This window comes from Gadus macrocephalus, chromosome 2 (assembly GCF_031168955.1).
Source record: "Gadus macrocephalus chromosome 2, ASM3116895v1".
NCBI classification, from domain to species: Eukaryota; Metazoa; Chordata; class Actinopteri; order Gadiformes; family Gadidae; genus Gadus; species Gadus macrocephalus.
Genome location: NC_082383.1, coordinates 20,656,564 through 20,683,368, shown reverse-complemented (window position 1 = coordinate 20,683,368; position 26,805 = coordinate 20,656,564). Strand labels below are relative to the sequence as shown.

The following is a 26,805-nucleotide window of genomic DNA, read 5'->3' as shown; positions in this document are numbered from 1 at the left end:
GAAAAAGAAACTCGAAAACAAGCATGTGGGCCCAATACTTAATGAAAATGGTCTTTTAATAGAAGATGAGAAAACAAAAAGGGAAACGATTAGAGAAATGTGTGAAAAACTGTATAGAAAATGTGATATTAATATGTCAAGCTTGCAGTCTTTTCTCGGCTCCATTATTCTGAACGGGGTCAACCTTATTTCAGAGGGTGGGGTAATTACTTCTGATGAAGTAAGAGAAGCAATTTCTCAGTTAAGTAAGGGAAAGTCACCAGGGCCAGATGGACTTCCTAATGAGTTTTACCTCTCTTGCTCAGACATGTTGGTAGACTTGCTAACCTCCGTTTTTAATGACGGAATCAAAGCAGGCAAGATGCACGCATCCTTTTATCATGGTGTGATATCATTAATATATAAAAAGGGGCCCTTTCCCAATCTAGATAATTGGAGGCATGTCACAATTATGAATGTAGATTATAAGATTTTAGCGAAAATACTAGCAAACAGACTAATTGATGATCTAGAGAAGCTTGTGGAAAAGGAACAGACATGTGCCATTAGGGGGAGGCTAATGTGGGACAATTTAGGTCTGTTAAGAGACATTACCAGTGGGAATCTAAAAGACGAATTCTTTCTGATAAGCCTTGACCAAAAAAAAGCTTTTGATTATATATCTAGAGAATACTTGTGGGAAGTGCTAAGGGCTTATGGTTTTAAACAAGAACTTATTAATATTATTAAATTGTTATATGTTGAATCCACCGTCCAAATAAATGTAAATGGTGTTTTAACGGATTCTTTTGCAATCAAGAGGGGGGTAAAACAAGGGTGCCCCCTCTCAGCAGCGCTGTACATTCTCGCTATCAACCCTTTATTGAGCAAGATTAAGAACGACAAAAGGCTCTCGGGTATTAACACTAGTGGTGGCGAGCGTGTAGTTGTCTTGGCCTATGCCGACGACATTACCATTATAATTAAAAACGATAAAGAATTGAACATTGTTAATGAGTATTTGTCCCATTATGAAGAGATCTCTGGTTCCAAACTAAACCATGACAAAACCGAAGGTGTCTGGTTCGGGAAGAGTGAGACAAAACCAACGATAGATATAAACGATAAAGATGCAATGACAATCCTGGGCATAAAGTTCAGTAGGATTGATTGTTATGGAGAAAACTGGAACGAAAAAGATAAAGAGATTAAAGAAGAACTGGATAAATGGGAAAATAAATCATGTAGCTATAGGGCCAGGATTTTAATCATAAAAACATGTGTTATGTCAAAGCTGCTGTTCTTGGCGACCATTTTTCCTCCTAAGGACCAGACACTTAAAAAAATAAATAAAATGCTTGTTAATTTCATCTGGGGAACCACAAGGGAAGTTACAAAGAGAGAGCTTCTATATAAAAACAAAAAAAACGGGGGGCTCGGAGCTGTGGACCTGGGGCTAAAATTAAGAATTGCATTTTGTAAAAACATTGCATCTGGTTTTAAAAGAGAGGCTGTTTGGATAGGTGAGGCTTTGAGCTGGACCAAGAAGAGGGGTCGTGCTAGAAGTTCACTGCCTTACTTTAAAGTGATGTATGGTGATCTTATAGAGAAATCGATACACCTGAATATTGACTGGCTTGGAACGCCCAGTAAAGATATATATATAATTGTGTGTAATGACTTGTATGGTGACATTTTCCCCTATAAATATCTAGATGATGCTGAAAAGCAGGTGTGTCTGAAAAACATACGGAGCAAAAATATATCTGAAAAGAAGAGGGACGTAATGTGGCTGGTCTCAGTAAGGAGACTAGCAGTTAGAGCAGTGGTGAAGTGGAGCTGCTTCGTTAAAACTGTTAAATGTCCGATTCATAATTGTGATGAAGATGAATCAGTTGAGCACCTGCTTGTAGACTGCCACAGATCACAGTATGTCTGGGGGAAAATGTCACAGATTGGTTTTAACGTTAATATCACATATAAAGCTGCTATGTATGGAGTTTTCGAGGAACGCATGTCTACCATGGATCAGGACTTTCATTGGTCCGTGGTGTGTGCCGTCATTAACAAGCTGTGGAACACTAGGTGCGCCATGGTTATAAAACAGGAATCCATCTCGGGAGAGGTGGTATTCAAACAGATCCAAACAGAGCTTAAAAGACAACGAACTCTTGACTCCAGGGAAAAAAGAATGAGGCCATGGCACTTATTGACTTTGTGAATTATTATTATTATCTTATTTTTCAAATGTGTTTTTCAATGTGTATTTTCTTGTATCTTCCTGAAGTGAATTGTAAATCCTGCAAAATTTAAATAAAAATATATTAAAAAGCAAAGGAGGAAAGGGACTCGGAAAAGGAGGCGCCAAGCGTCATCGTAAAGTACTTCGTGATAATATCCAGGGAATCACCAAGCCCGCCATTCGCCGTCTGGCTCGTCGTGGCGGTGTGAAGCGTATCTCCGGTCTCATCTACGAGGAGACCCGCGGTGTCCTCAAGGTGTTCCTTGAGAACGTGATCCGTGATGCCGTCACCTACACCGAGCACGCCAAGAGGAAGACCGTCACCGCCATGGATGTTGTCTATGCCCTGAAGAGGCAGGGACGCACCCTGTACGGTTTCGGCGGTTAAACCATTTTTCGACAAACATAAACCCAAAGGCTCTTTTAAGAGCCAACCAAATAATTCTAAGAGATTCTTACCATGATCTACGATTCGGTTTGCGCTGAATAGGACCTAGCATCGGTTGGTGTTAATGCCACAATATCAATTACTTGTGTCGGCTGTTGTGAAAATAGTAAACTGACCTCAGACGGTAGGTTATTTAGACTAATTAAACGGTTCATTGGTCCTTACCCCATTGAGAGAAGTTGCAGACGGCCAATGAGCAGACACCTTGATGGGGACATAAACTAGTGCATTTCACTTAATTTGCATTATTTCTCAGTAATCTAAATCACCCCGCTGCTGTCCGTCTAAAAGTTCCCCCCAACCTCCGCCGCATCCATCCCACCTTCCATGTCTCCAGGGTTAAGCCCTTTGTCTGTGGCCAGCTCTGCCCCGCTCCCAAGCCCCCTCCTCCGCCGCGAGTCATTGATGGCTCAGAGACCTTCACTGCTCACCAGCTCTTAGAGGTCCGTCGCCAGGGCCGCGGCCTCCAGTTCCTAGTGGACTGGGAGGGTTACAGTCCAGAAGAAAGGTGCTGGTGTCACCTTGTGACATTTTTGACCGTTCACCCAATAAAGACTTTCTGGAGAAACATCCAGTTCCCCCAGTTAAAACGCCGGGATGCGTCCGGAGGAGGGGGGGTACTGTAAGGGGTCCTGATATTCAAGTTCCTGTTTTTTCAGAAACATGTGCTTTTACTTACATATTGTAGGTCTGTTGGTGGGGTCATGTGCTTTTCTGTTTGTTTTGTACTTTTGATTCGAATTGCTGCCTCTTTGTGAAAACAGCCGTTGATCATTTGTGTTGATTGGTTTGTGGGTATTTAAGCTCAGTGTGCCAATCAGTCTCTGTCGGATCGTACCAGTATGTTCCCTATGCCTTGCTGGAAATAAACCCAGAGAAAGTTTTCGAAACCAAGCCTTCTGTCTGCAATTGGATCATTTTCTACTGAATGCCTAACAAGTCTTCTGGCTTGAAATGGAGACTGGAAACCGTCTTTTGTATTACGGCTGTGTCTTGTCCAAACTTTGGATGATGATAGCCCGTAGCCACTGTTGGCAACACTCCAAATCTCTAGGTAGGAGATGAAAACTTACCAAGGGCCCTTTCCTTGTCCGGCTTAAACTTCCGGTACCATGCAAAAGTTCACCATTTCGAAAGAAATACAAACGTGGAGTAATTCACCAATGAGTTCATAACACTAGAAATGTTGTGTGAATGTGATTTTCAACTGACCTGGATCCCACAGAGGGAGCGATTCAAGTTACAGTTGGAGAACTCTGAAAGACATTGGGAGATGGGAGACTGCGTTGAGGAGGGATGAGATTGCGGCAGCCTTCAACCAGTCATTTCTAGGTGTGCTGGGGCAGCTTGGAGGCAATGCGGGACCGGCGTTTGTGACCCCAAGACTGGACCGATCACAGAATTTTGCATCATAGGCACTTTTGGCACACAGAGTAGCCTACATTTTAATTAGGCTATTGTTTGGATTCTGCACTTTTTTTATATATTGTTTGGATTTTGCCCTTTTTTGACTATATATAGTTGCCTATGCTGTGCTGCATTCTATGCTTTATTTGGGTTTTAAAAAATAAATTGTATACTTGTGATTTGTTTCACAATTTCCTCTTTCATCTGCACTGTTTGGAAAAGTCATCACACACAAAAGAACCATACCTATTTCTCCCCATGAAAACGGGATTATTAAATTCTCAGTGTCCACTCCTGGGAGGTGCTGGATCTCAGTACCCCGGCAACTGAGACTAGTCGAGAGACAGCTGGGGTTGGATAGCAATATTATGGTTCTTCTGGTGAATGGAACACAACACGTTTAATGGCAAATGGACTGGAACTTAGAAATGTGTTCAACAGTTAGAGGTGTACCAGAAGATGTTTGTGTGCAATAAACATTGTTAAAACTTAAAACCTAATCTGAACTTTGGAATTGTTAATTATACTGATGTGAGGTTTGATAAGGAGGAGGGGGTAGATGGAGGGTGTGGTACGGTGGAACATGTTGAGTTTTGAATTTTAATGTATTGAGCATTGTGGAAGGAAAATACGAACACTGGTTTAAGTTCTTCAAATTAACAGGTTTAATAAATATATATTTAATTGATTAGTTGTTTCCCACAATCTAGCTGCACGGCGGTAATACACCTTCATATTTGTCATCGACCATTCACAAGACATAATTGTATAGTCTTCTACGTTGAAGATGGACATCGTCCTATTCGGATAGGACCCGGAGGCAAGCCGAGTCCCCTCCCTCTCCCTTTGTCCCCTCCTTCTCCCCCTCCTCCTCGCTTTGTCAACTCCGCCTTCTTTTGGCCCCTCCCCCGGAGCTGTCCCTACAAGAAGCAAGATTTTGTCTGTTACGTTATCATTCTGCATCAAAATGTCTGGACGCGGCAAGGGAGGAAAGGGACTCGGAAAAGGAGGCGCCAAGCGCCACCGTAAAGTTCTCCGTGATAACATCCAGGGAATCACCAAGCCCGCCATCCGCCGTCTGGCTCGTCGTGGCGGTGTGAAGCGTATCTCCGGCCTCATCTACGAGGAGACCCGCGGTGTCCTCAAGGTGTTCCTGGAGAACGTGATCCGTGATGCCGTCACCTACACCGAGCACGCCAAGAGGAAGACCGTCACTGCCATGGATGTTGTCTATGCCCTGAAGAGGCAGGGACGTACCCTGTACGGCTTCGGCGGTTAAACCAGTGCCTCAACCAACTATAAACCCAAAGGCTCTTTTAAGAGCCGCCCAAATTAATTTGAGAAGCTTCCGACTAGTGTGCTTGTAGGCCTATATCATATGATAAGAACTTGTAAAGTCGCACTTACAAATGACGCGACTTGTCGTCGAACGCAACAGTCAGTTTCATGAGCCTTCATTTTAATAAGTCGTATATCATTTAACGAAGGCAAATGATCTAAATGTAGGCCTACTCGATCTACAACAAACTTCAATTCAAAGGCAGTAATGCTATATTTCCAAAAGACCCCGCGCTCTTCAACTGACTGACATTTAGCCTACTATGTTATGCATGTTGTCCTTATCATACATAAGGAGCTTTTTGTATAATCTGGATGTAAATAATACTTTGACGGACTTTTGCGTTACATTTATTTATCTTACGCCTTTTTCCAAATTTAAAAAGGAAAGACGCACCGCCTTCAATTCCGTAGCCTATGTGAATATCCACACAGTCAGTAGGATCGCTAAAGTCCTTACGATTCAAAAGGAACGTTTCTAAGAGGTGGAAATCAAAAGTTAAGCTTTTTTTTTTTTGAGGATAGGATTCATCTAGTTTAATGTACCATTCAATATGTATGGTTTTAAGGGGTTTATGTATATAGTGAATCTTTACTACTATTGTTGAACGAATATGCATCCCAACCGACAGGATACAAAGGATCTGTATTCTAGCCAATCACACAAATGGACGGCCCCTTGTTGATCTGCATACGCCTCGGATAAGTACGCCAGCAGGTCGCAGGTCCGACCAACAGACAGACATCATGCCTGCTGACGTTGCTAAACCCGCGCCCAAGAAGGGCTCCAAGAAAGCCGTTTCTAAGACCGCTGTCAAGGGCGGCAAGAAGCGCCGAAAGACCAGGAAGGAGAGCTATGCCATCTACGTGTACAAGGTGCTGAAGCAGGTCCACCCCGACACCGGCATCTCCTCCAAGGCGATGGGAATCATGAACTCCTTCGTCAATGACATCTTTGAGCGCATCGCCGGTGAGGCCTCTCGTCTGGCTCACTACAACAAGCGCTCCACCATCACCTCCAGGGAGATCCAGACCGCCGTCCGCCTGCTGCTCCCCGGTGAGCTGGCCAAGCACGCCGTGTCTGAGGGCACCAAGGCTGTGACCAAGTACACCAGCTCCAAGTAGACACTTGATCCAAACAAACGGTCCTTTTAAGGACCACCCAATACATTCCAAGAGTTTATCCTTACCAAACAATTTGTCACTGTATCAACCAGATATGCAACGTTTCTCTATATGGAGTTTAGCATTAGTTGCTACTGTTGCCATCCTGTTGGGATTAGCAATCGATTTTTCTGAATGAGTTTTTAAACATGGGTGCGTCAGTAGTAGGCCTATAATGCAAACGTGAGGTCGGAAAATCACTTTGAATGCAATAGGTCTATGACGAACTTCACTAAATTGAATTTAATGAACTTTCCACAATATTCAAATGTTGAGACGGACCTGTATGTAGGGATAGTAGGCTATAAATGTACGGTTGTATAAATCTCCATCACGAGATGTCAACTCCTGCTATGACGACGAGATGGTGTTGGTGTTGAACCACGTTACCACTCAGCGAGTCTCCTTTTGTCAAAACGTGGGACTGCGGCATAAAATAAACGACCTGTGCCATCCCCGCGTTTTACTTTTCGAATAAGAACGACTATATTAATATTAATTATGCAGTATAACTACGTGTTTTGTTACAAAGTAAGCAGTTGGCAGCTATCATACATGAATTATGTAGGCTATTAAGTATCGAAAAATACCAATAAAGTAACATATTGGATCTGAAGTAGATACACTACAACCCATAACAGAAGATAAGGTCGATTCATGAGGTAGTGCATTAGATGAACAGCATATAACAAACGGCTTAGAATTAACAAGAATAAAGGCTCTTAAAGTTGTGTGGTTGGCTCTTAAAAGAGCCTTTGTGGGGCTGGGGTTCAACATAACCCATGCGGGAACATCTACTTCTTCTTTGGGGCTGCCTTTTTAGCGGTTTTGGGTTTGGTCACCTTCTTCACTGGCGTCTTCTTGGCGGGTTTGGCAGCCTTTTTGGGGCTCTTCGCTGCCTTCTTGGGGGTCGTCTTCACCACCAACTTCTTAGCTGCGACTGGCTTCTTCGCCTTTTTCGGAGTTGCTTTCTTAGCGGCAGCGGGCTTTGCGGCAGCAGCCTTCTTGGCTGCGGGTTTCTTGCTCTTCTTCGGTGTAGCCTTCTTTACGGCGGCGGGTTTCTTTGCAACGGGCTTCTTTGCAGCGGGCTTCTTAGCTTTTGGGGCGGCAGCCTTTTTGGGTGCTGGCTTCTTCGCCTTGGCCTCCTTGTTCAGCTTGAAAGACCCAGATGCACCGGCGCCCTTGGTCTGGACCAGGATTTCTTTCTTGACGAGTGCTTTGATGGTGGTGTTGACGCGGGAGTTGTTCTTGTCAACGTCGTAGCCGTCGGCGGCCAGAGCCTTCTTCAGAGAGTGCACGGAAACTCCGCTGCGCTCTTTGGAAGCAGTGACCGCCTTGACGATCAGCTCGCTCACGCTGGGTCCGGCCTTCTTAGCCTTCACCACCGTCTTCTTCTTCGTTGCTTTCGCCGGGGCGGCAGCAGCAGCAGCGGGGGCAGCAGCAGGAGCAAGTTCAGCCATCTTCTTCGGTTGGTATGATTCGAGGGTCGGATCAAAAAGTTGTCCTCGGTGCGCCAGTGGGCTGTCCTTATACACGCGATGAGAACCGTAGAGACTCAACCACTGAAGGTTTTCCCGGTGAGGAAGAAATGTCGCCTCGTTTGTGTTTCCTCCATAATTGTATCCGGATTAAATTCATACACTATGTCAATATTAGACGCGACACCGTAACAAACAACAAGAAGACAAGTTATATTTTTACCGTACCAAGTTTTATGAACCGTCGATGTCGGGAATATTTCTTAAACATCGTAGATTGTGACGTGACGTGGTTGTGATATCACTTAGGTTTATTTGAGATTCGTTTATAACAATACGTTAAGACTTAAATAATGCCGGCAGGGCTTTTAAGATGACTGATATTTCAGAGAAACTGTTGGTATGGCTGAATATGTCCTGTGTGTTTGTTGTATAGGCTAAAATGAACGTATTTCGTGGCTGGTAAACACAGGCTTTAATGTAGGGTTGCATATAGCAGCCAGGACAATCAGACACGTGGATTTAAAATACATTGCATATCTTTGTCATCAGGATTATAATGCTTAACATTGCATGTTTAACATAAGACGTGATCGTTTATATTGTGAAAACTTTACATGTTCCAGATCAATAATGAACCAAACCGCAGGCTAATGAATCATTGCTTTTCGTTTCAGTTAGGACAAGTTGGCCGTCAAATAGTTGTATTTATTTATGTAGTGGTAATAGGCTTATTTGAGTTCCAAATATGAGTGACACTACACATTAAAATATATTGCCTACGCAAATAAATGACAACCCTTTTTATTCAACTCTGTAAATGCAAGTCAATCAGGCCCGACAAGGACAAGCAATGAGTGCAATACAGTAGGCCTACTCGTCTTTACGTTTAGTTGTTTTATGTATTTAAGTTCTAAATAATAAACTAAAATATTTTACACTGAAGTTTGCCACATGTCTGGCTTTTCACAACACTTAACGTTTAGGCCTACTCTAATAACCACTCAATGAGTTAAGTGTACAGGCGTAATAGAAGATTCCCCTTGGACATCAAATCTCAGAGTTCTTATTATAGTAGGGTTGTGTTCCTAAGAGGGACCATAGGTTTCAGATTAAGTAGATGTTTAGTCCTACTGCCAACTGCGCAAATACTTATCTGGATTGTCACTCTGAAAACATAGCGTCTAAACAGCACCTCTGTTTAGTGGGCATCTTTGATGCAAATAAACGTATATTGTAGCGTATTTGGGTGGTCCTTAAAAGGACTATTTGTTTAAGATTAATTTATGTTTACTTGGAGCTGGTGTAGTCCTGCCTACTTGGTGACAGCCAGGCCTAACAAAGGTTTTCAATATCTGGAAGGTGTAGGATAAGCTCTTAAAATAGAATAAGTGTTTATTTACCAATAGATCTTCCAAGCCTCATGGAATAAGCAAGCGGTGCAGTAACCGCGCAATAATTTAATGGGCAGTTTAGGAGGTATTCTAAATAAATCATACATATTCGTGGGCATCCATTCATATTATTTTCTGTTCATATTTTAGCCCCTTTTTAGAGGGGGTGAAAGGTATTCATGACTTAATCTTGCTTTAACGAGGAAATGACTCGGAAAATAAAATGTTTTTGATTCAAATAAGGAAACTCTTGTAGTGTAGTTAGGTGGTCCTTAAAAGGACCGTTTGTTTAAGATAAGGTGGCAAGTTTACTTGGAGCTGGTGTACTTGGTCACAGCCTTGGTGCCCTCAGACACTGCGTGCTTGGCCAGCTCACCGGGGAGCAGCAGGCGGACGGCGGTCTGGATCTCCCTGGAGGTGATGGTGGAGCGCTTGTTGTAGTGAGCCAGACGAGAGGCCTCACCGGCGATGCGCTCGAAGATGTCGTTGACGAAGGAGTTCATGATTCCCATCGCCTTGGAGGAGATGCCGGTGTCGGGGTGGACCTGCTTCAGCACTTTGTACACGTAGATGGCATAGCTCTCCTTCCTGGTCTTTCTGCGCTTCTTGCCGCCTTTCACTGCGGTCTTAGAGACGGCTTTCTTGGAGCCCTTCTTGGGCGCGGGTTTGACAACTTCAGCAGGCATGACGTCTGTAGAAAATGAGACCACGTTCGACTTCAATATATATAGGAGGAGCATGCAAATCAGCAAGGGGAAATGCATTTGTGTGATTGGCTAGAATGCAGGAGTGTTTTGACTGGATGACGCCACAGTTGATGAAGCAAATAATTAACCGCGCATCAAAATAACCGCGTATATCTATCGTATATATATATAAATATATATATATATATTTTTTTCATTTTTTTTTTCTTGTATTTCAAGTTCTGTGTTAGATCAATTTATTCCTAGGCATTGTTTTGATATTAAGTGTAGTAAGTGTATTAATTTTTTATCTTAAAGAGCAAGCCATTACCTATACGCTATAAGATGGAATTCTGACTGCTGTTTTTGGAGAATGGCTACATAGAACATTTCCTTTTTTTCCCCCTGGAATTGTGTATTTCGGCAACAGAGCTAAAGATAGAGATTAGTCGTTTTTGATCATGTTTACCACTCAGCTTAAAAGTTATGCAAAACGTATGAGGATGCCCTATCTGGAGATATGTGGCTATCATCAATGTGAAAACCATCAAACAATCGTGGTAGGTATAAATATGATAGGAAAGCTTTTTTAGACTTCTTTGGGTGGCTCTTAAAAGAGCCCTTGGGTTTATAGGTGGTTGAGAGACTGGTTTAACCGCCGAAGCCGTACAGGGTGCGTCCCTGCCTCTTCAGGGCATAGACAACATCCATGGCGGTGATGGTCTTCCTCGTATGGCGCGTTTCCACTGCAGGTTGCGGAACGGATCGGTTCGCACGGGTTGCGTGGTACGGGTTGCGTTTCCACCGCCAAAAGTGGGCGTGACCCAGACTTAGCCGTACCCGTTTTGGCCTCGTTTTTTAGGACTCCTCCGTTGGGGTACTGAAAACGAGACGAGACGCCTGAAAGGGTCCCGGGAAATTCTAGCTACACACCCCCTCCGTTGATTGGTCGACAGAATCATCACTTCCGGGCGACGTGGGGATAAAAACAAACAAACAGTAGCCTCGAGGTATTATTCTTTACAATTAACATGTCGCGTAAAACGCTTGCTTGGGCGAACAAGGAGGTGGAGACATTCTTGTGGAGGAAGACGTTGTTTAGGATGTTTACGTAGCTGCCGCGGCGATCGACATCCGGCCTACCTTAAAGGGTACTGTCGGCGGTAGAAACGCGACCTCGGAACTGAGCTGGGCTATACCGCCTCCTCCCTACCGCACCTTTGCGAACCGATCCGTTCCGCACCCTGCAGTGGAAACGCGGCATTAGCGTGCTCGGTGTAGGTGACGGGATCACGTTCTCCAGGAACACCTTGAGGATACCGCGGGTCTCCTCGTAGATGAGGCCGGAGATACGCATCACACCACCATGACGAGCCAGACGGCGGATAGCGGGCTTGGTGATTTCCTGGATGTTATCACGGAGAACTTTACGGTGACGCTTGGCACCCCCTTTTCCGAGTCCCCAGTTTCACGATGTCAATAAGTGCCATGGTCTCATCATAGACTGATTATGACATATCGGGCCCCTGGGCACGTGGACTCCGCAGCCCCCCCCCCCCCCCCCCTTCCAACATAAACACACGCACCCAGAATACACACACACTTATTGGCGATAATAAGTCATTGGCCTATACCTGCAACTCAGCAGGATTTGTAGCACAGGAAAGACTACCTCACAATAATTATACAAATAAATGCATCTTTATTTAACCAAACAGCATAAAAAAATATATATAATTGATGAAATTCTTGGCGATTTGAACGAATTTCGAATGATTTGCATTTTTTCCGGGCTCTGCTCCGTGCGAAATCCTCCACGATATCATCAAAGTCCAGTGCATTGGTAAGGTCGCTCTCAATTGCCATGAGAGAAAGTGCCTTGAGGCGTTTTTGTGACATTTTCGTCCTTTCGTCCTTTATCCTGGACAGAAGAGAGAATGACCGCTCTCCTTCGCAATTACTGACGGGCAGAGTCAGAAAAAGCCGTAGCGCTACATACACATTTGGAAACATAGATTGCAGTCCACAATCGAGTATAATTAATAGCAGTCCTTTTGGGGTTGCATCATCTCCAGGCTTGTTAAATGCTCCATGTTTAAATGACAGTGACTTGTTTGTGACCGGTCTCAAATTCACAAACTAAAATACCTCCCCCTAATGATCTTTTTATTAATTTATTTACTCAGTAGTAATAGGCCTACTATTGCTGTTTTCGCTTGATTTTTGGTATTTTTCTACTGATTGCTTCGACAATGCAACATTAAAAGTTACTAACGGTGGGGCCCTGGGCCCCACTGTTAGTAACTTGTGGGGCGGCTCAGTCTACTTCAGTTACTAAAAGTGGGGCCCTGGGCCCCACTGTTAGTAACTTGTGGGGCCCTGGACCCCACTGTTAGTAACTTGTGGGGCGGCTCAGGGGAGCCGAAGGGCCCCCCTGAGCCCTTGGGCCCCTGGGCATGTGCCCGTGCAGTAATCCACCCACCTAGTGTTCCACAGTTTGTTGATGACGGTGCACACCACGGACCAATAAAAGTCCTGATCCATGGCAGACATGCGTTCCTCGAAAACTCCATACATAGCAGCCTTATATGTGATGTTAACCTTAAAACCAATCTGTGACATTTTCCCCCAGACATAGTGTGATCTCTGGCAGTCTACAAGCAGGTGCTCAACTGATTCATCTTCATCACAATTATGAATCGGGCATTTAACAGTTTTAACGAAACAGCTCCACTTTACCACTGCTCTAACTGCTTACTGAGACCAGCCACATTACGTCTCTCTTTTTTTCAGATATATAGTTTTGCTCCAAATGTTTTTCAGACACAGCTGCTTTTCAGTATCCTCTAGATATTTATAGGGGAAAATGTCACCATATAAGTCATTACACACAATAGTATATATATTTTTACTGGGCGTTCCAAGACAGTCAATATTCAGATGTACCGATTTCTCCATAAGATCACCATACATTACTTTAAAATAAGGCAGTGAACTTCTAGCACGACCCCTCTTCTTGGTCCAGCTCAAGGCCTCACCTATCCAAACAGCCTTTCTTTTAAAACCAGATGCAATGTTTTTACAAAATGCAATTCTTAATTTTAGCCCCAGGTCCACAGCTCCGAGCCCCCGGTTTTTTTTGTTTTTATATAAAAGCTCTCTCTTTGTAACCTCCCTTGTGGTTCCCCAAATGAAATTAACCAGTATTTTATTTATCTCTTTAAGTGTCTGGTCCTTAGGAGGAAAAATGGTTGCCAAGAACAGCAGCTTTGACACAACACATGTTTTTATGATTAATATCTTGGCCCTATAGCTACATGATTTATCTTCCCATTTATCCAGTTCTTCTTTAATTTCTTTATCTTTTTCATTCCAGTTTTCTCCATAACAATCGTTCCTACTGAACTTTATGCCCAGGATTGACATTGTATCTTTATCTTTTATGTTTATTATTGGCTTTGCCTCACTCCTCCCGAACCAGACACCTTCTGTCTTGTCATGGTTTAGTTTGGACCCAGAGATCTCTTTATGACAAGTGCTCATTAACAATATTCAATTATTTACTGTTTTTAATTATGATGGTAATGTCGTCGGCATAAGCCTAGACAACTACTCGCTCGCCACCACTAGCGTTAATACCTGAGAGCCTTTTATCGTTCTTAATCTTGCTTAATAAAGGGTTAATAGCGAGAATGTAGAGAGCTGCTGAGAGGGGGCACCCTTGTTTTACCCCCCTCTTGATTGCAAATTAATCCGTTAAGACCCCATTCACGTTTATTTGGACCGTGGATTCTACGTATAACAATTTAATAATATTAATAAGTTCTTGTTTAAAACCATATGCCCTTAGCACTTCCCACAATTATTTTTTAGATATATAATCAAAAGCTCGTCCTTTGGAAAATGGCCGGGCTGGATGCCACTCCGAACACCAGGCGGTTGTACTTGAATAATCCTTTGTGGGTATTTATGGTGACATACTGTTTTGAATCCTCATCTAGAAGTAGCTGCTGGTAAGCATGGCTCATATCCAGCTTGGTGAACAGCTTACCTCCAGCCAGAGTTGCAAACAGGTCGTCCACCCGTGGCAACGGATACTCTATCAGCTTTGAGACTTGATTCACGGTCAGCTTGTAGTCTCCACAAATCCTTGCGGTTCCATCTGCTTTCAAAACAGGAACAATGGGCGCTGCCCACCTTGAAAACTGGACAGGCTCCACAATGCCCATCCCCTGCAAACGTTCCAGCTCTTCCTCTACTTTGCTTTTCATTGCATAGGGGACCACTCTGGGCTTAAAGAAACGCGGCGCTGCATCTGGGTCAACATGAAGCTTCACAGTCACGCCCTTAAGTGTGCCCAGTTCCTCTCTGAACACATCACTGTAGCGCTGCAGAATGTCCTCTGTAGTGTGAGCATACTTAATCGCATGCCAATCCAGCTTGATTTTGCGAAGCCAGTCACGACCCAATAAACTAGGTCCCCCACCCTTGGCTATTACAAATCTGCCTTGAGCCCTCTGACCTCCAACTGAAATGCTCACATCTAACACCACCAAATGAGGTATAGCCTGACCTGTATATGTCCTCAGTCTGAGCGTTGATGGCTTAATATGAGGTGGCTTGTTTCCCCATGTCCTCTTGTAGGTCTCCTACAAGAAGACATTGAAAGCTCATTGTAGCAAATGTTATGCTATTCATCATGTTTAGCACAAAAAAGGGTTTACATTTTGAGAAAATAATTCTCTTCACCGTGATGCTCTTGAGCAAACCTCAGGGACCATATCAACGTTATTATTGGCCACTTGAAGCTTCAGATGTTTGCCTTTATCTTGTTTTGATGTATTATGTCCCGCCTTTCCTGAAACTTCGCTAATTAACAGTTTGGTCAATGTAAAGATGATCTGAATGGGGCCTCCTGCGTCTAATCATTTGAGATAAACATTTCAGTTGACTTTCTGGACGGAATATCTCTTCGTAGATTTGAGTGGCTCTTAAAAGAGCCTTTTGTGGATTGTAGATGGGTTTTCAGTTTACTTCTTGGCGGGCTTCTCGGTCTTCTTGGGCAGAAGGACGGCCTGGATGTTAGGCAGCACACCGCCCTGAGCGATGGTCACTCCACCGAGGAGTTTGTTGAGCTCTTCATCGTTACGCACGGCCAGCTGCAGATGGCGGGGGATGATGCGGGTCTTCTTGTTGTCACGGGCAGCATTGCCGGCCAACTCCAGGATTTCAGCGGTCAGATACTCAAGCACGGCAGCCAGGTAGACTGGAGCTCCGGCTCCGACGCGATGGGCATAGTTGCCTTTGCGAAGAAGTCTGTGCACACGGCCAACGGGGAACTGGAGCCCGGCACGGGATGACCTGGTCTTGGCCTTCGCCCTTGCTTTTCCTCCGGTCTTTCCTCGTCCAGACATGATTAGCAAGGTTTGAATTCAGACGTTACAGTGACTTGGAATCGACGGCCAACTGGTTAATATACCCAACAATGTCTTTCCTCATTGGCCAGAGCACACGTTATGAAACGGACCAATCACGTACCACCCGGGCATTTTTTTCCCATGCCCAATAGGTGGCAGTATTTTCCCGTAAGATAAAATGTGCCAGTGTATTACTTAAGGGGAGCAAAGAAATACCTCTTGTGTAGCCATGATTTAGATGCTTATTTAGACCAATTTTAAGATCAGTACGTTATCAGAAAATACAAATGCATGATTAAATGTATGCATTGAAGTAGTTAATTCTTTGCTTCTGTAGCAGATTGATATGTCTCCACTGGCCATAACTTGATACACTTTGACTTCCCGCTTTCTGCCCCTGCATACTTTTGGCGGCAAACCCCCTTCTTATCTTCCCAGTCTGATTTAACAACCTCATGGTAAAAGGCAGAGTTGTTTTAAGCCACATTTTTCAGTATAATTCATGTTACCTGTTCATTAGCTATTATTTTATAACGACCTTATAAGAAAGACTTTAGTCTTAACCTAGGCCTACTAGGTATTTTGTTAATGGCAATGTAGCCATGTTGTAAATCTTTCCAGACAGTTTCCCAAAGTACGGCAACTTTAGGGAAAAGACAGCGTTCCTATCTTGAACCTTTTACATTACCAGCAAATGAACGTCTGTTGCCAATAGTGTTGGCTCGTTCGTTTGCGAACCGGTTCGAATGAACGAGTCTTTAGGACGAACGAACCGAACCGGTTCGTCTCTCTCGTTCTTTCGGTCGTCTCGTTCACCATTCGATTCACTGGAAACTTGACTGAACGAACGAACGAGTTTCCGGTAGCACTAACTCCACTGAGTCTCACTGACTCAGCTGATAACCGTGCAATAGCGTGCATTCCATGATACGATTCACCGTTACCGGAAACGAGGCTGAATCGCAAACGACTCCTCCACGTTCAGTCGAGTTTCCGGTGAATCGATTCACCGGAAACTCGACTGAACTGGGAGGAGTACATTTTTATTAAGGGCATTTCGCAGTAACTTTTATCCAAAGTGACTTACAATAAGTAAGTACATGTCAAGAAGAAGAATATCAGCATGCAAGGCCTCTCACACTCACACTATTAACTGAATCCATTGAGTTAACCAACACAGCATGACATGTTTAAATTTACATTCAGTTGGCATCTTTAGTCATACCATACCATCTGTTAATATAAATATATTATATATATATATAACAAATATATAACACGTTTAGGCAGTTTGGAGAATAGGTCCAAAGACAACGACTTAAATAATAAAGGAGATGGATGGTCAACATTGATTTGTGATGTCATTTATCAACATTTCCTCCCATTTGTGACGGAACAGTGTTTACTAGGTAGAGTATCAGCATCAAAAATTGTATCATTACAGCACTTAATTATGAATAGGCTGCGATAGAGCAAATTGGAAACAGGTCAAGGAAACACAATAATTATTCCCTTTTTCCTTTCAACCAGATGTAAGGGCCTAACAAGGATCTGGAAGGTGTATGACAAGCTAAAATAACCTAAGTGCTTACATTTTCCTATCGATCTGTCGAGCCTCATGGAATATGCAAGCGGTGCACCAAACACGGAATAATTTAATAGGCAGTTTAGGAGGTAATCTGGAAATATATCACGGCTAGACTGCACATATATTAGTCGGCATCGAGTCGTGTTTTCTGAGTTCAGTTTAGAATATCTACTTTTTAGAGGGGTAGTATAAATCATGACATAATCTTGCTTTAACGAGCAAGATTAAAGCAAAATAACTCGAAAATAAAATGTTTTTGATGCAAATAAGGAAACGCTCTTGTAGTGCAGTTGGGTGGCCCTTAAAAGGACCGTTTGTTTGAGATCAAGTGGTAGTCTACTTGGAGCTGGTGTACTTGGTCACAGCCTTGGTGCCCTCAGACACGGCGTGCTTCGCCAGCTCACCGGGGAGCAGCAGGCGGACGGCGGTCTGGATCTCCCTGGAGGTGATGGTGGAGCGCTTGTTGTAGTGAGCCAGACGAGAGGCCTCACCGGCGATGCGCTCAAAGATGTCGTTGACGAAGGAGTTCATGATTCCCATCGCCTTGGAGGAGATACCAGTGTCGGGGTGTACCTGCTTCAGCACCTTGTACACGTAGATGGCATAGCTCTCCTTCCTGGTCTTACGGCGCTTCTTGCCGCCCTTGACTGCGGTCTTAGAAACGGCTTTCTTGGAGCCCTTCTTGGGAGCGGGTTTGGCAACGTCAGCAGGCATGATGTCCGTCGAATGAAGTAACCACGTTCGACTGCCATACTTATAGGAGGAGCATGCAAATCAACAAGGGGCAGTCCATGTGTGCGATTGGCTAGAATACAAGACTCCTGAGTATCTGCTATTGGTTAAGATACCTATCATTGTAGCATTAAAGCAGAGTAGAGTATCCGAGGAGAGAGAGAACCTTCCGTATCATACGTTAAAAGCTTTATACATATTTGTATAGGTTATATTTTATATCTCTTTTAATATAGGCCTACAACTCGTAAGAAGCCGATTCAGGAGGTACCTTCCTACGGTTCAATAGTCCAATCCAATACATCAATCCTTACTATGTATGGAAGCCACTCAAATCATGAGTTTATATACAGGACATACATATGACATCTCTCATTAACAATTTACATTGATCCCATCCTCCAAAAAGACGCATCAGTTAAACCATTTATGCAGGCTATTACTTCATTGATTCTTGCCAGCTCTGTTCGTCTCGATTACGTCTCAGTTGACGGAGGAACAAATTAACCGCGCGCGGGCTTTTTTAAATTCAACAATCAAATCGATAGTTACGTATTGTATTGTTCTAATTTAAAGAAGATAGATTTTTTGAACATTAATGTGAATCACAATAAACATTATCATTCATTCTTCAAAATGACATTGTGATAGTGTTGATTTTGCACACGCATGCTATTTATACCCATATTTAACTTAATATACTGAAAAATCAAAATTTTGGCCCACGAGCCTCCACCCGGATAAATTTGGGCTCTCCACAGGGAAGAATCTGGGCACCCCTGCTCTAGGCGCTCGCGTTCAGCAGCCAGGCCCACAAGCGCTGGCCGATCTCTGAGTAATCTCTGATTGCTCCCCCTGCCTGTGAGAGACCGTCTCGCCGCCAAGGGGGTCCCTTCGGCGGCCTCGAGAGCAGACGCTGGAGGCAGGGGAACCATGGTGCACTCGTGCGTTGTGGTGCTATGAGAATCATATGCAGCCGCTCCTCTTGGACTCGGTCCAAGACTTGGGGAATCAGAGGGACGGGTGGGAAAGCGTACAGGAGTGTGTTCGGCCACGGTCTGTGTGCGAACGTATCCACCCCGAGTGGGGGATTGTCCTTCGCGCTGAGGGAGAATCACAGCTCGCACTGAGTGTTCTCCCGCGTGGCGAATAGGTCGACCTCCGCCTTCCCAAACTCGCTCCATATCTTATTGGTCAGATCGTGTTGCAGCGTCCAGTCTCCTGGTTGGGGACCCCCCCTCGACATTATGTCGGCCCCTCTGTTCAGGACACCGGGGATCTACGCTGCTCTGATGGAGAGCAAGTTTGTGTGCGGCCAGTATAACAGCTGTGTCGCTATGCTCAGCAGCTGTGCCGAGCGCACGCCCCCTTGGAGATTTATGTATGCTGCTGTCGCCTTGTTGTCTGTGCGAATCATTACGTGTTGATTCGTCAACATTGGGGCAAAGTGTTGGATCCCTTTCAACACAGTGAGGAGCTCCAATGCGTTTATATGCATGGTCATATAATCTCAGTGTTCACAGAAGCATCTGTGAACACTGAGATGCGTGACGTTGCTCTGCCCAACGATTTGGGTCAAATCGGGGCCCCCAGTGGGTAAAATCGGGGCCCACTGATAGGGGAATGGTCACTTTGCGCCGCCATTGGCGCACAGGGTCGATGCGCAGGCGAGACAACAATCTCTGCAGCCGCCTCATGTGAAGCAGTCCCAGCGGCACCACCGTGTGAGCGGCTGACATCGTGCCTAGCAGCCTCATGACAGAGAGGGCTGTCACGACGCTGACCGGGGAACAGCGGCGGAGAAGAGATCACAGCGTCTCCATCCTCTGCTGTGAGAGCCGTGCTCTCATTACAGCTGAATCCAACTCTACCCCCGAATAGATCAGACTCTGTGATGGGAAGGGGGAGCTTTTCTTCCAATTTATGGCGAAGCCTATATTCGACAGGTGAATTACCAGCTTTTTTGTTTGAATAGCTGCTTCCTCCTTGGAGCGAGCCATCAAAAGCAGATCGTCCAAGTAGAACAGTACTCTCATTCCTGTTGTGTGCAGCTGCCGGAGAGCCGTCTCCACGCATTTGGAAAACGTTTGTGGGGCTAGAGAATTGCCGAACGGGAGACGGTTGTACTGGTAGTGTGACCCTTGGAATGAGAAACGCAGGAATTTCCTGTGTTTGGGGATCACTGTGACTTGGAAGTAGGCGTCCTTCAAATCTATTGAGGTGAACCAGTCGCCCGGTTTTACACACTGTAACACTTGTCTGATTGTTAACATGTGAAACGGCCTCTCCGCGATGCATTTGTTGAATAGGGCTAGATCGAGAATCGGTCTCAGCCCTTTCCTCTCCCTTCGGGACTGTGGAAATCACTTTTTTCGCTAGAAGTTGCTGGAGCTCCGCCAAAAGTGACAGCTGTTGATCCTTGGATGACAGCGTTGTTTCCCCAATCCCGTTGAATCGTGGCGGGACGCAGGTGAACTGCAGGGTGTGACCCTTGCTGATCAGCCCGTCCATCCATTTGGCCAGGGTGCATGCGTTCAGCCATTCTGAGTAATGCTCTGAAAACGGTTGTGCAGTCTCTTGTTTTGATGTGGCTGTCATGGAAACAAGCCACGCCTTAGCCCCTGCAGCCGCTGCGAGGGGAGGAGTCCTCCTCGCAGCCCATGGGGAGCTCTGCCCGAAAGGGCTGGGTTTGTGTGTCATTAGCAGAGGCATGCCCTGCCTGCTCTGCTTGTGACAAGACTGTAGCCTCCTCTCTCCTGAGCGTTTGGACGCGAAGAGGAATAACACTGTGACTGGGCAGCAGAGTGTTGACACAGTGAACGAGCTGTCATTCGTAGACAGAGAGCTCGTTTTAGCGGCCTTCTCGCAACATGTCATGCCAGGCATGATGTGGTGAGGGGAAAGTAATGTAGGGCTGGCTCGATCAATTATACGAGGTTTATTGACGGCCTGCCTATTTGTGGTGGGAGATGCGTGTGAAACAGTTATGGCAGGGCAGATAGGCTCCGGCGTTAACTGTGTGGGGAGAAAACTGCCGTCTTTAGTAAAGAGGTGTTTCTCGCTGTCACACGCTCCTCCCTCGCCCCGTAATAGCCGGCGCTAGTTTGCGGCTGCCCTATTTAGCTCTGCCACCAAAGCTCCAACCACTGTAAGTGAGGTGGCGGCAGAGACAGGCAATGCTGCTGCCCCGGGCCGAAGCCGGGGGAGACGCCCCCTCCTCGTCGCGGTCGGAGTCGTCCATCTCCGAGCTCACAAGGAGAGAGAGGAACAGTAAAGTCGTCGGCCCATTCAGCAATGGTGGCGGCAGTGTCGGCTCTGCGCTGTCTGACGTCCGACGGCAGCGCCGCACAATGCCGACACAGACAGAGCGGCGAGAGCGCCAAGACGGCATGTTCATGCCCAAGGCAGCCCTCGCACACCTCATGACCGCCATACGGCAAGATGTAACCCGTGTTGCATGTCTTGCAGATGCGGATCGTCTTCGAGTCCATAATATATATTTACTTACTTCAGTATGCTACAGGATCGTCCTGAAGAAAATGTTAGCAGAACGTCCGCCGGCGCCCGCGTGTATCTGCGAATTGCGGACGTGATTGAGGCCCACGCTGTTGGTGGGCGGGGATTACAAAATGTGCAGCACTATTTAAAAACGTTGTTGCCCCGTGCATGTTCAACGACCTACTGAAAGATATCGGGGAGTCTCGCTACTCTCTCATCATAGATGAAAGCACTGACATCAGTAGTATTAAGCAGCTGTGTGCTGCCATCAGGTAATTCAGCACCTCTCTGAAGAAGATTGTTTCCACCTATTTAGGTTTAATCGATTTGCAGGGAGAAAATGCCGTGGGCATAGCTTCCACTCTGACTACGTTCCTAGAAAGCGTGGGAATCGATTCCATGCGGTGTGTGGGCCAAGGAACAGACGGCTGCAGTGTAATGGTCGGGAATAATAACTCCGTCTACACACACCTCCGTGCAAAAAATTAGAAGCTTCAACTAGTTAAGTGTGTCTGTCACTCAATCCAGCTCTGCGCAAGCAACGCTGTCAAAACAATGCCCAGAAATCTGGAGTTTCTGATTTCTCAGTCGCACAGGTGGTTTTCTCACAGTGCGAAGAGACTCAGAGAGTTTGCCAGAATATACGAAACCATTAACCCTGGAGAAACACCATTGAAACTTGCACAGCTCTCTGGCACAAGGTGGCTTTCCTTCTACGACTGTTGTGTGCAATTGTTGGGTCAGTGGGATGAGCTAAAGTTGCATTTTCATTTGTGCAAGGACGCGTAACGCTGCTATGAAGCCGAGCTCCTGCACCAGATATACTGCGACCCTATCAATAAGCTGTATTTGCAGTTCCTCATGCCTATCTTGCAGGAGTTCTCAAGAGTAAACAAACTTTTTCAGTTGGAGATCGGAAACGCCTTCAAAATGCTCAACTGCTTGCAGACTTTTTTTCGTTCCTTGGTGTCAAAAATCCTGACTCCCAACGCCATCCCGCCGTCCGATTTACGTCTGATTGATGTTAATTTGGATGAAACACGCAATCATATGCCCCTGTCTGCGGTGAACTTCGGGGTGCAGTTCCCCATCGCCCTTGGAGAGGCCAATGTTTATAGTGCTTTAGAGATGGGAATGAAGACCATATGTCGGGATTTTCTTTTCGAGTCTGCGAGACAGGTTCAGAACAGGCTGCCAGCCAACATAAACCTGTGGAGGTCCATGGCAGTGTTCAGCCCATCAGTGATGCTATCTCAGAGCAAGCCACCGCTATCCACCGTCGCAGCTTTAAAGCTGTATACTGGAGATTTAGGAAAGCTGGACACCCAATATCAGGCTGTACACTTCCATGAGTGGGACATAAAAGGAGACCACCAAGCGGAAGAGTTCTGGGCCGACGTCCTAAATTATCGGGACAGCAGCGGGGAGCAATGTTTCAAAGACCTTGCACTGTTTGCACTTTCATTCCTCGCAATGCCCCTCAGTAACGCCGACGTGGAAAGGGTTTGTTCCCAAATGAATCAGGTGAAATCCAAACTCAGAAACCGCATGGGCCAGAAAACATTGAGTAGCATCCTAAGCATTCGCTACGGCCTGCGACGAGTGGGAATATGCTGCAAAGGCTTCGCCCCAACAGTGTAGATGCTTCAGAGGTTCAATGTAGGAATGTACAGAGATGGAGAGCAGACTCCGGGGACGAGTGAAGCAGACGAAGCGAGTGATTTCCTTCTTTAAGGTAGGCTAAACGGGGGCATTGTTTTTCGGGTGCATTTAGGCCATATTAACCTATATTTAAGAGAGAGAGAAATATGTGGTCCTGTATGTTAGGCTATCACTCAGTACTGTCCTTGTCTTTTCAATTCTCATGTGGATGGATGCTGTTAAAGTTTTCATAATTCTTTAGATGGATTCTGTTAATGAAGCATAATTTGATATAAGTAGCCTATGTTTGATCTTTACGTTAATATTCTAGCTAATCCATATTTTTTCAGTTTCAAACCTCATTACTTGTATCCAAACCAGGCCTTCATCTAAAAGTCTTCTTCTAAAGGTATTTGCATCCATGTCATCCATGTCTGTACAATGATTTTTAGATTACTTTTTTGTAAAACTTGAAAAATAAAGTAAGTTTTGGCTTTGGAAAAGTAATTATTTCACTCATTATACATATAGGCGGCTTTGGGGGCCTTTTTAGGCATTGGGCTTCTTTTTGATGTGAGAGTTGCTTATTTGTCTCGCGAGAGTTGGCAACACTGGCCTAGGGATAACCCAATAGCGATAGCCTTAAAAGGCGAAGCCTATACGACATTGAACCCAATAGCGAAAGCCTTAAAAGGCGAAGCCTATACGACATAGAACCTCTTTATAGTCTTACAGGGAAAGGCTTTCAAAAACCCAGGGGGTAGAGAATCGTTGTGTGAATGTAAGGAAATTACTTTAAATTAAGTATGAGAAACATCTTGCCATCTTGCAATCGTGAAACCGGTGTTGATAAAGGCCGAGTTAACAAAGGGCCCTGTTTAAAGGGAATTCCATTTGTAGTTTATTACACCTCCAGATACGGCCTCTGCCATGAGCCCCTTACCTCATGTCTAGATCAGAGCTGGCCCAAGGGTGACGATGGCCACTGTAGCAGTTATCCCTCTGTAGTCAATGAATTCAGTCAGTTCACTTAGGTAAATAGGTTAAGTATAGAGTATATAAGGTAAGCATTGCTACAATTCAAGCTAAACATTAAACACTGTATTATTAATATATTATCTTTGAAGGACAGGTCAACAAATGCCTACATCCTTAGGGGCATTCACACGTGTCACTCATTCACACCATTTTCCTTTCAAATGGTGACCCCCCCCCCCCCCCCCCCCCCTGCGGTCTCCCTTTGTGACGGAATGAGACAGGTTTCCCTGTCTCATGGTACTTTTACACTAACTTAGAGGACAGAGTTAACTGGTCAATACTCTGGTTAGTCAGAAAACTGCCAGCTGGGTTGCCCGTAGTATAGAGCGTTGTACTGCATGTAGGGGGAAGCCACACAATTAAGGTATATAACTTGAAGCCTGATCAGGAGTTCTCTGCAAACCAACTCAGGTTGTGTTGTTGCTTCTGTGAAAGTCATCGTTTTTTGTACTTATTGAAGTCGCTTGGGTTAAAAGCGTCTGCTAAATGCCCTCAATGTAAATGTAAATGTTATGTAGATGGCATAGCCCTCCTGATGGTCTTTCTGCGCTTCTTGCCGCTCTTTAGTGCCGTCTTATCGACGGCTTTCTTGGTGTTTGAGATACCATAATTAGAATTGTCCACAGGCTTCTTACATTCAGTCCAAAACTGAAAAAAACATTTTGGGACCTTCCCAACATGACCGTGTGCTTTGGGATTTTCAGCTCAACAGAAGATAAACCAGAACAAAAGATATGAGAAAGTTCTCAGGTTGCTTACTGGTGCAATGAAACAAACAATGTGCCTCACCAGTTACAGCCGGTTCAACACATATCATTCTAATTGAAAAGTACACGTTTTAAAAGCAAAAGCTGATGCATGTCTAAGGCACATTCTAGAGTTTATGTTTTTAGAAAAACCTTTAACTTTTTCACGTTTAGCTCAGAGCTAAGAGTCCAGAGCACATTGTACAGAAGGCTAGCATGCGTCGTTTGTTTTGTATTTACAGCAGACCGCTTGTTTCTGTGGAAACGCTACACTTCATTCACGTCGTTGTGTTTAAGCACAAAGTCTCAAACAATAGATGACTGGAAAACATCTATTAGCATAACACACTGATTGCACTGGTGAGGAGGCACCAGGGAGAGGCTTAGAGGAGGGGCTATGGCCTAGAGAAGGGGCTAACAGGGCCTAGAGGAGGGGCTAACAGGGCCTAGAGGAGGGGCTAACAGAGCCTGGAGGAGGGGCTAACAGGGCCTGGAGGAGGGGCTAGGGAGAGGGCCTAGAGGAGGGGCTAACAGGCCCTAGAGGAGGGGCTATGGCCTTCCTCCCTTTCCGCGTCCAGACAAGTTCAGCTGTTAGTTTAACAGTACAATGAGGTAGTTGATGCACCCAGCCAAATTTAAAGGCTTACTGAGGACCCGAGAGAGGTGAAGGCGTGGAATCCAGAACAGGCCACTCCCAGTGACTCTTAAGAACGCATTTCAGAATTAAAATAATGGAGATTGTTGGGGAAAATATCTTGTTGGGGAAAACATGTTTCTCTGTTTGTGTAAAGTTCTATCTACAATTAAATGATATGCATGAACTCTATTACTATAGGTAGCTAAATTAGTCAGTTATTAAAAGTGAAGGAGCCAACGTTTAGTATACAGGGCGGCCTGATGGACATTGGTCACTCCAATTGTTGTGTAGCCCAAATCTCTGAAATTAGCGTTTCACATGGTTTGATTGAATGCAGATTAGCCTTATGGCCATCGACACAAATAGGCCTACTAGCGACTCAGATATTAATTCCTTACTGGATTAGTATCCCTAAAACTTTGTTGCAAAACGGGGCTTATATTTCAATGTCCACTTGATTTTAGTTGAACTGCTGTGGGACTAACTTAAAGGCACCCAGTGCAACTTTCGAGGCTTACAAATAAACATTCAATTTCTAGTCTTTTTTACACGTAGTAAGTTTCAATAACTCCATACCATTACATACCGACATTTAAGCAGCAAAGATGAGACGTCGTTGTGTGGTGAGAACTGATACAAAATCAATAACAACAACAATGCCGCCATTTTCTTTATTTTTTGTAACCTACAATAAATAAAGCAGGCTTCCAGTCAATGGAAAAATGGCTTCTCCCCACCGGCGATTGTTGTTGTTTACGATTTTCTATCAGTTCTCACCACACAACGACGTCTCATCTTTGCTCCTTGAATATCGATATGTAATGGTATGGAGTTATTGAAACTTACTACGTGTAAAAAAGACAAGAAATTGAATGTTTATTTTTCATTGAATGTTTACATAAAGTTGCACTGGGTGCCTTTAATACCATTGAGTGATTAGCTCTTAACGGCTAGCACCGTTCAGAACAATCTGTTCTACTCACCGTCTTTGCTGTTCAGCATCAGTGAGGGGACATGGAACAGCACCGGATTTAGCAGTCTTAACAGCTTCACCAAGGCAACTTTTAAACATCAGGCCATGGGTGATGGGTGGGTTTTTCTTTGCACTGTGCAGGAGCGATAATGTTGTTGTGGTACTTTGTTCACAACGCTTTTTTTTTTTTAATGATTTAAACACAAATATATTGCTGGAATTTGGGCAGTAGGCTTTATGGTAATGCTTTGTGTGGATCCCGCTTAATAAGCATATTAAATTAACCCGTTCACTACTACTCCTGTGGGCTTAATATTCTGGCTGGAATAGCTGTTGTAAAATATGTGGCATTAAAGGGACACTGTGTAAAAATTACTCCCTTCTAGTGGTACAATTGTA

At 44.7% G+C, this 26,805-nt stretch overlaps 6 protein-coding genes across 6 annotated transcripts; 2 read left to right on the top strand and 4 right to left on the bottom strand.

Moving 5' to 3' along the window:
- Window positions 1–4,717: 4,717 nt before the first annotated feature.
- Window positions 4,718–8,286, bottom strand: LOC132452726 (histone H1-like). The gene has a single exon (XM_060045492.1). It carries the CDS (start codon window positions 8,036–8,038, stop codon window positions 7,373–7,375), a length of 666 nt encoding a protein of 221 aa, XP_059901475.1. The 5' UTR covers window positions 8,039–8,286; the 3' UTR covers window positions 4,718–7,372.
- On the top strand, window positions 5,044–5,355 carry LOC132452858 (histone H4). The gene has a single exon (XM_060045688.1). It carries the CDS (start codon window positions 5,044–5,046, stop codon window positions 5,353–5,355), a length of 312 nt encoding a protein of 103 aa, XP_059901671.1.
- LOC132452837 (histone H2B 1/2-like) lies at window positions 6,162–6,821 on the top strand. The gene has a single exon (XM_060045651.1). The coding sequence runs from the start codon at window positions 6,162–6,164 to the stop codon at window positions 6,537–6,539; it is 378 nt and encodes a 125-aa protein (XP_059901634.1). The 3' UTR covers window positions 6,540–6,821.
- Window positions 8,287–9,706: 1,420 nt separating the features above from the next.
- LOC132452758 (histone H2B 1/2-like) lies at window positions 9,707–10,166 on the bottom strand. The gene has a single exon (XM_060045554.1). It carries the CDS (start codon window positions 10,134–10,136, stop codon window positions 9,759–9,761), a length of 378 nt encoding a protein of 125 aa, XP_059901537.1. The 5' UTR covers window positions 10,137–10,166; the 3' UTR covers window positions 9,707–9,758.
- A 4,980-nt stretch (window positions 10,167–15,146) lies between these two features.
- Window positions 15,147–15,604, bottom strand: LOC132452801 (histone H2A). Its single transcript, XM_060045594.1, has one exon. The coding sequence runs from the start codon at window positions 15,548–15,550 to the stop codon at window positions 15,167–15,169; it is 384 nt and encodes a 127-aa protein (XP_059901577.1). The 5' UTR covers window positions 15,551–15,604; the 3' UTR covers window positions 15,147–15,166.
- Window positions 15,605–17,422: 1,818 nt separating this feature from the next.
- On the bottom strand, window positions 17,423–17,889 carry LOC132452820 (histone H2B 1/2-like). The gene has a single exon (XM_060045626.1). It carries the CDS (start codon window positions 17,853–17,855, stop codon window positions 17,478–17,480), a length of 378 nt encoding a protein of 125 aa, XP_059901609.1. The 5' UTR covers window positions 17,856–17,889; the 3' UTR covers window positions 17,423–17,477.
- Window positions 17,890–26,805: the final 8,916 nt, after the last annotated feature.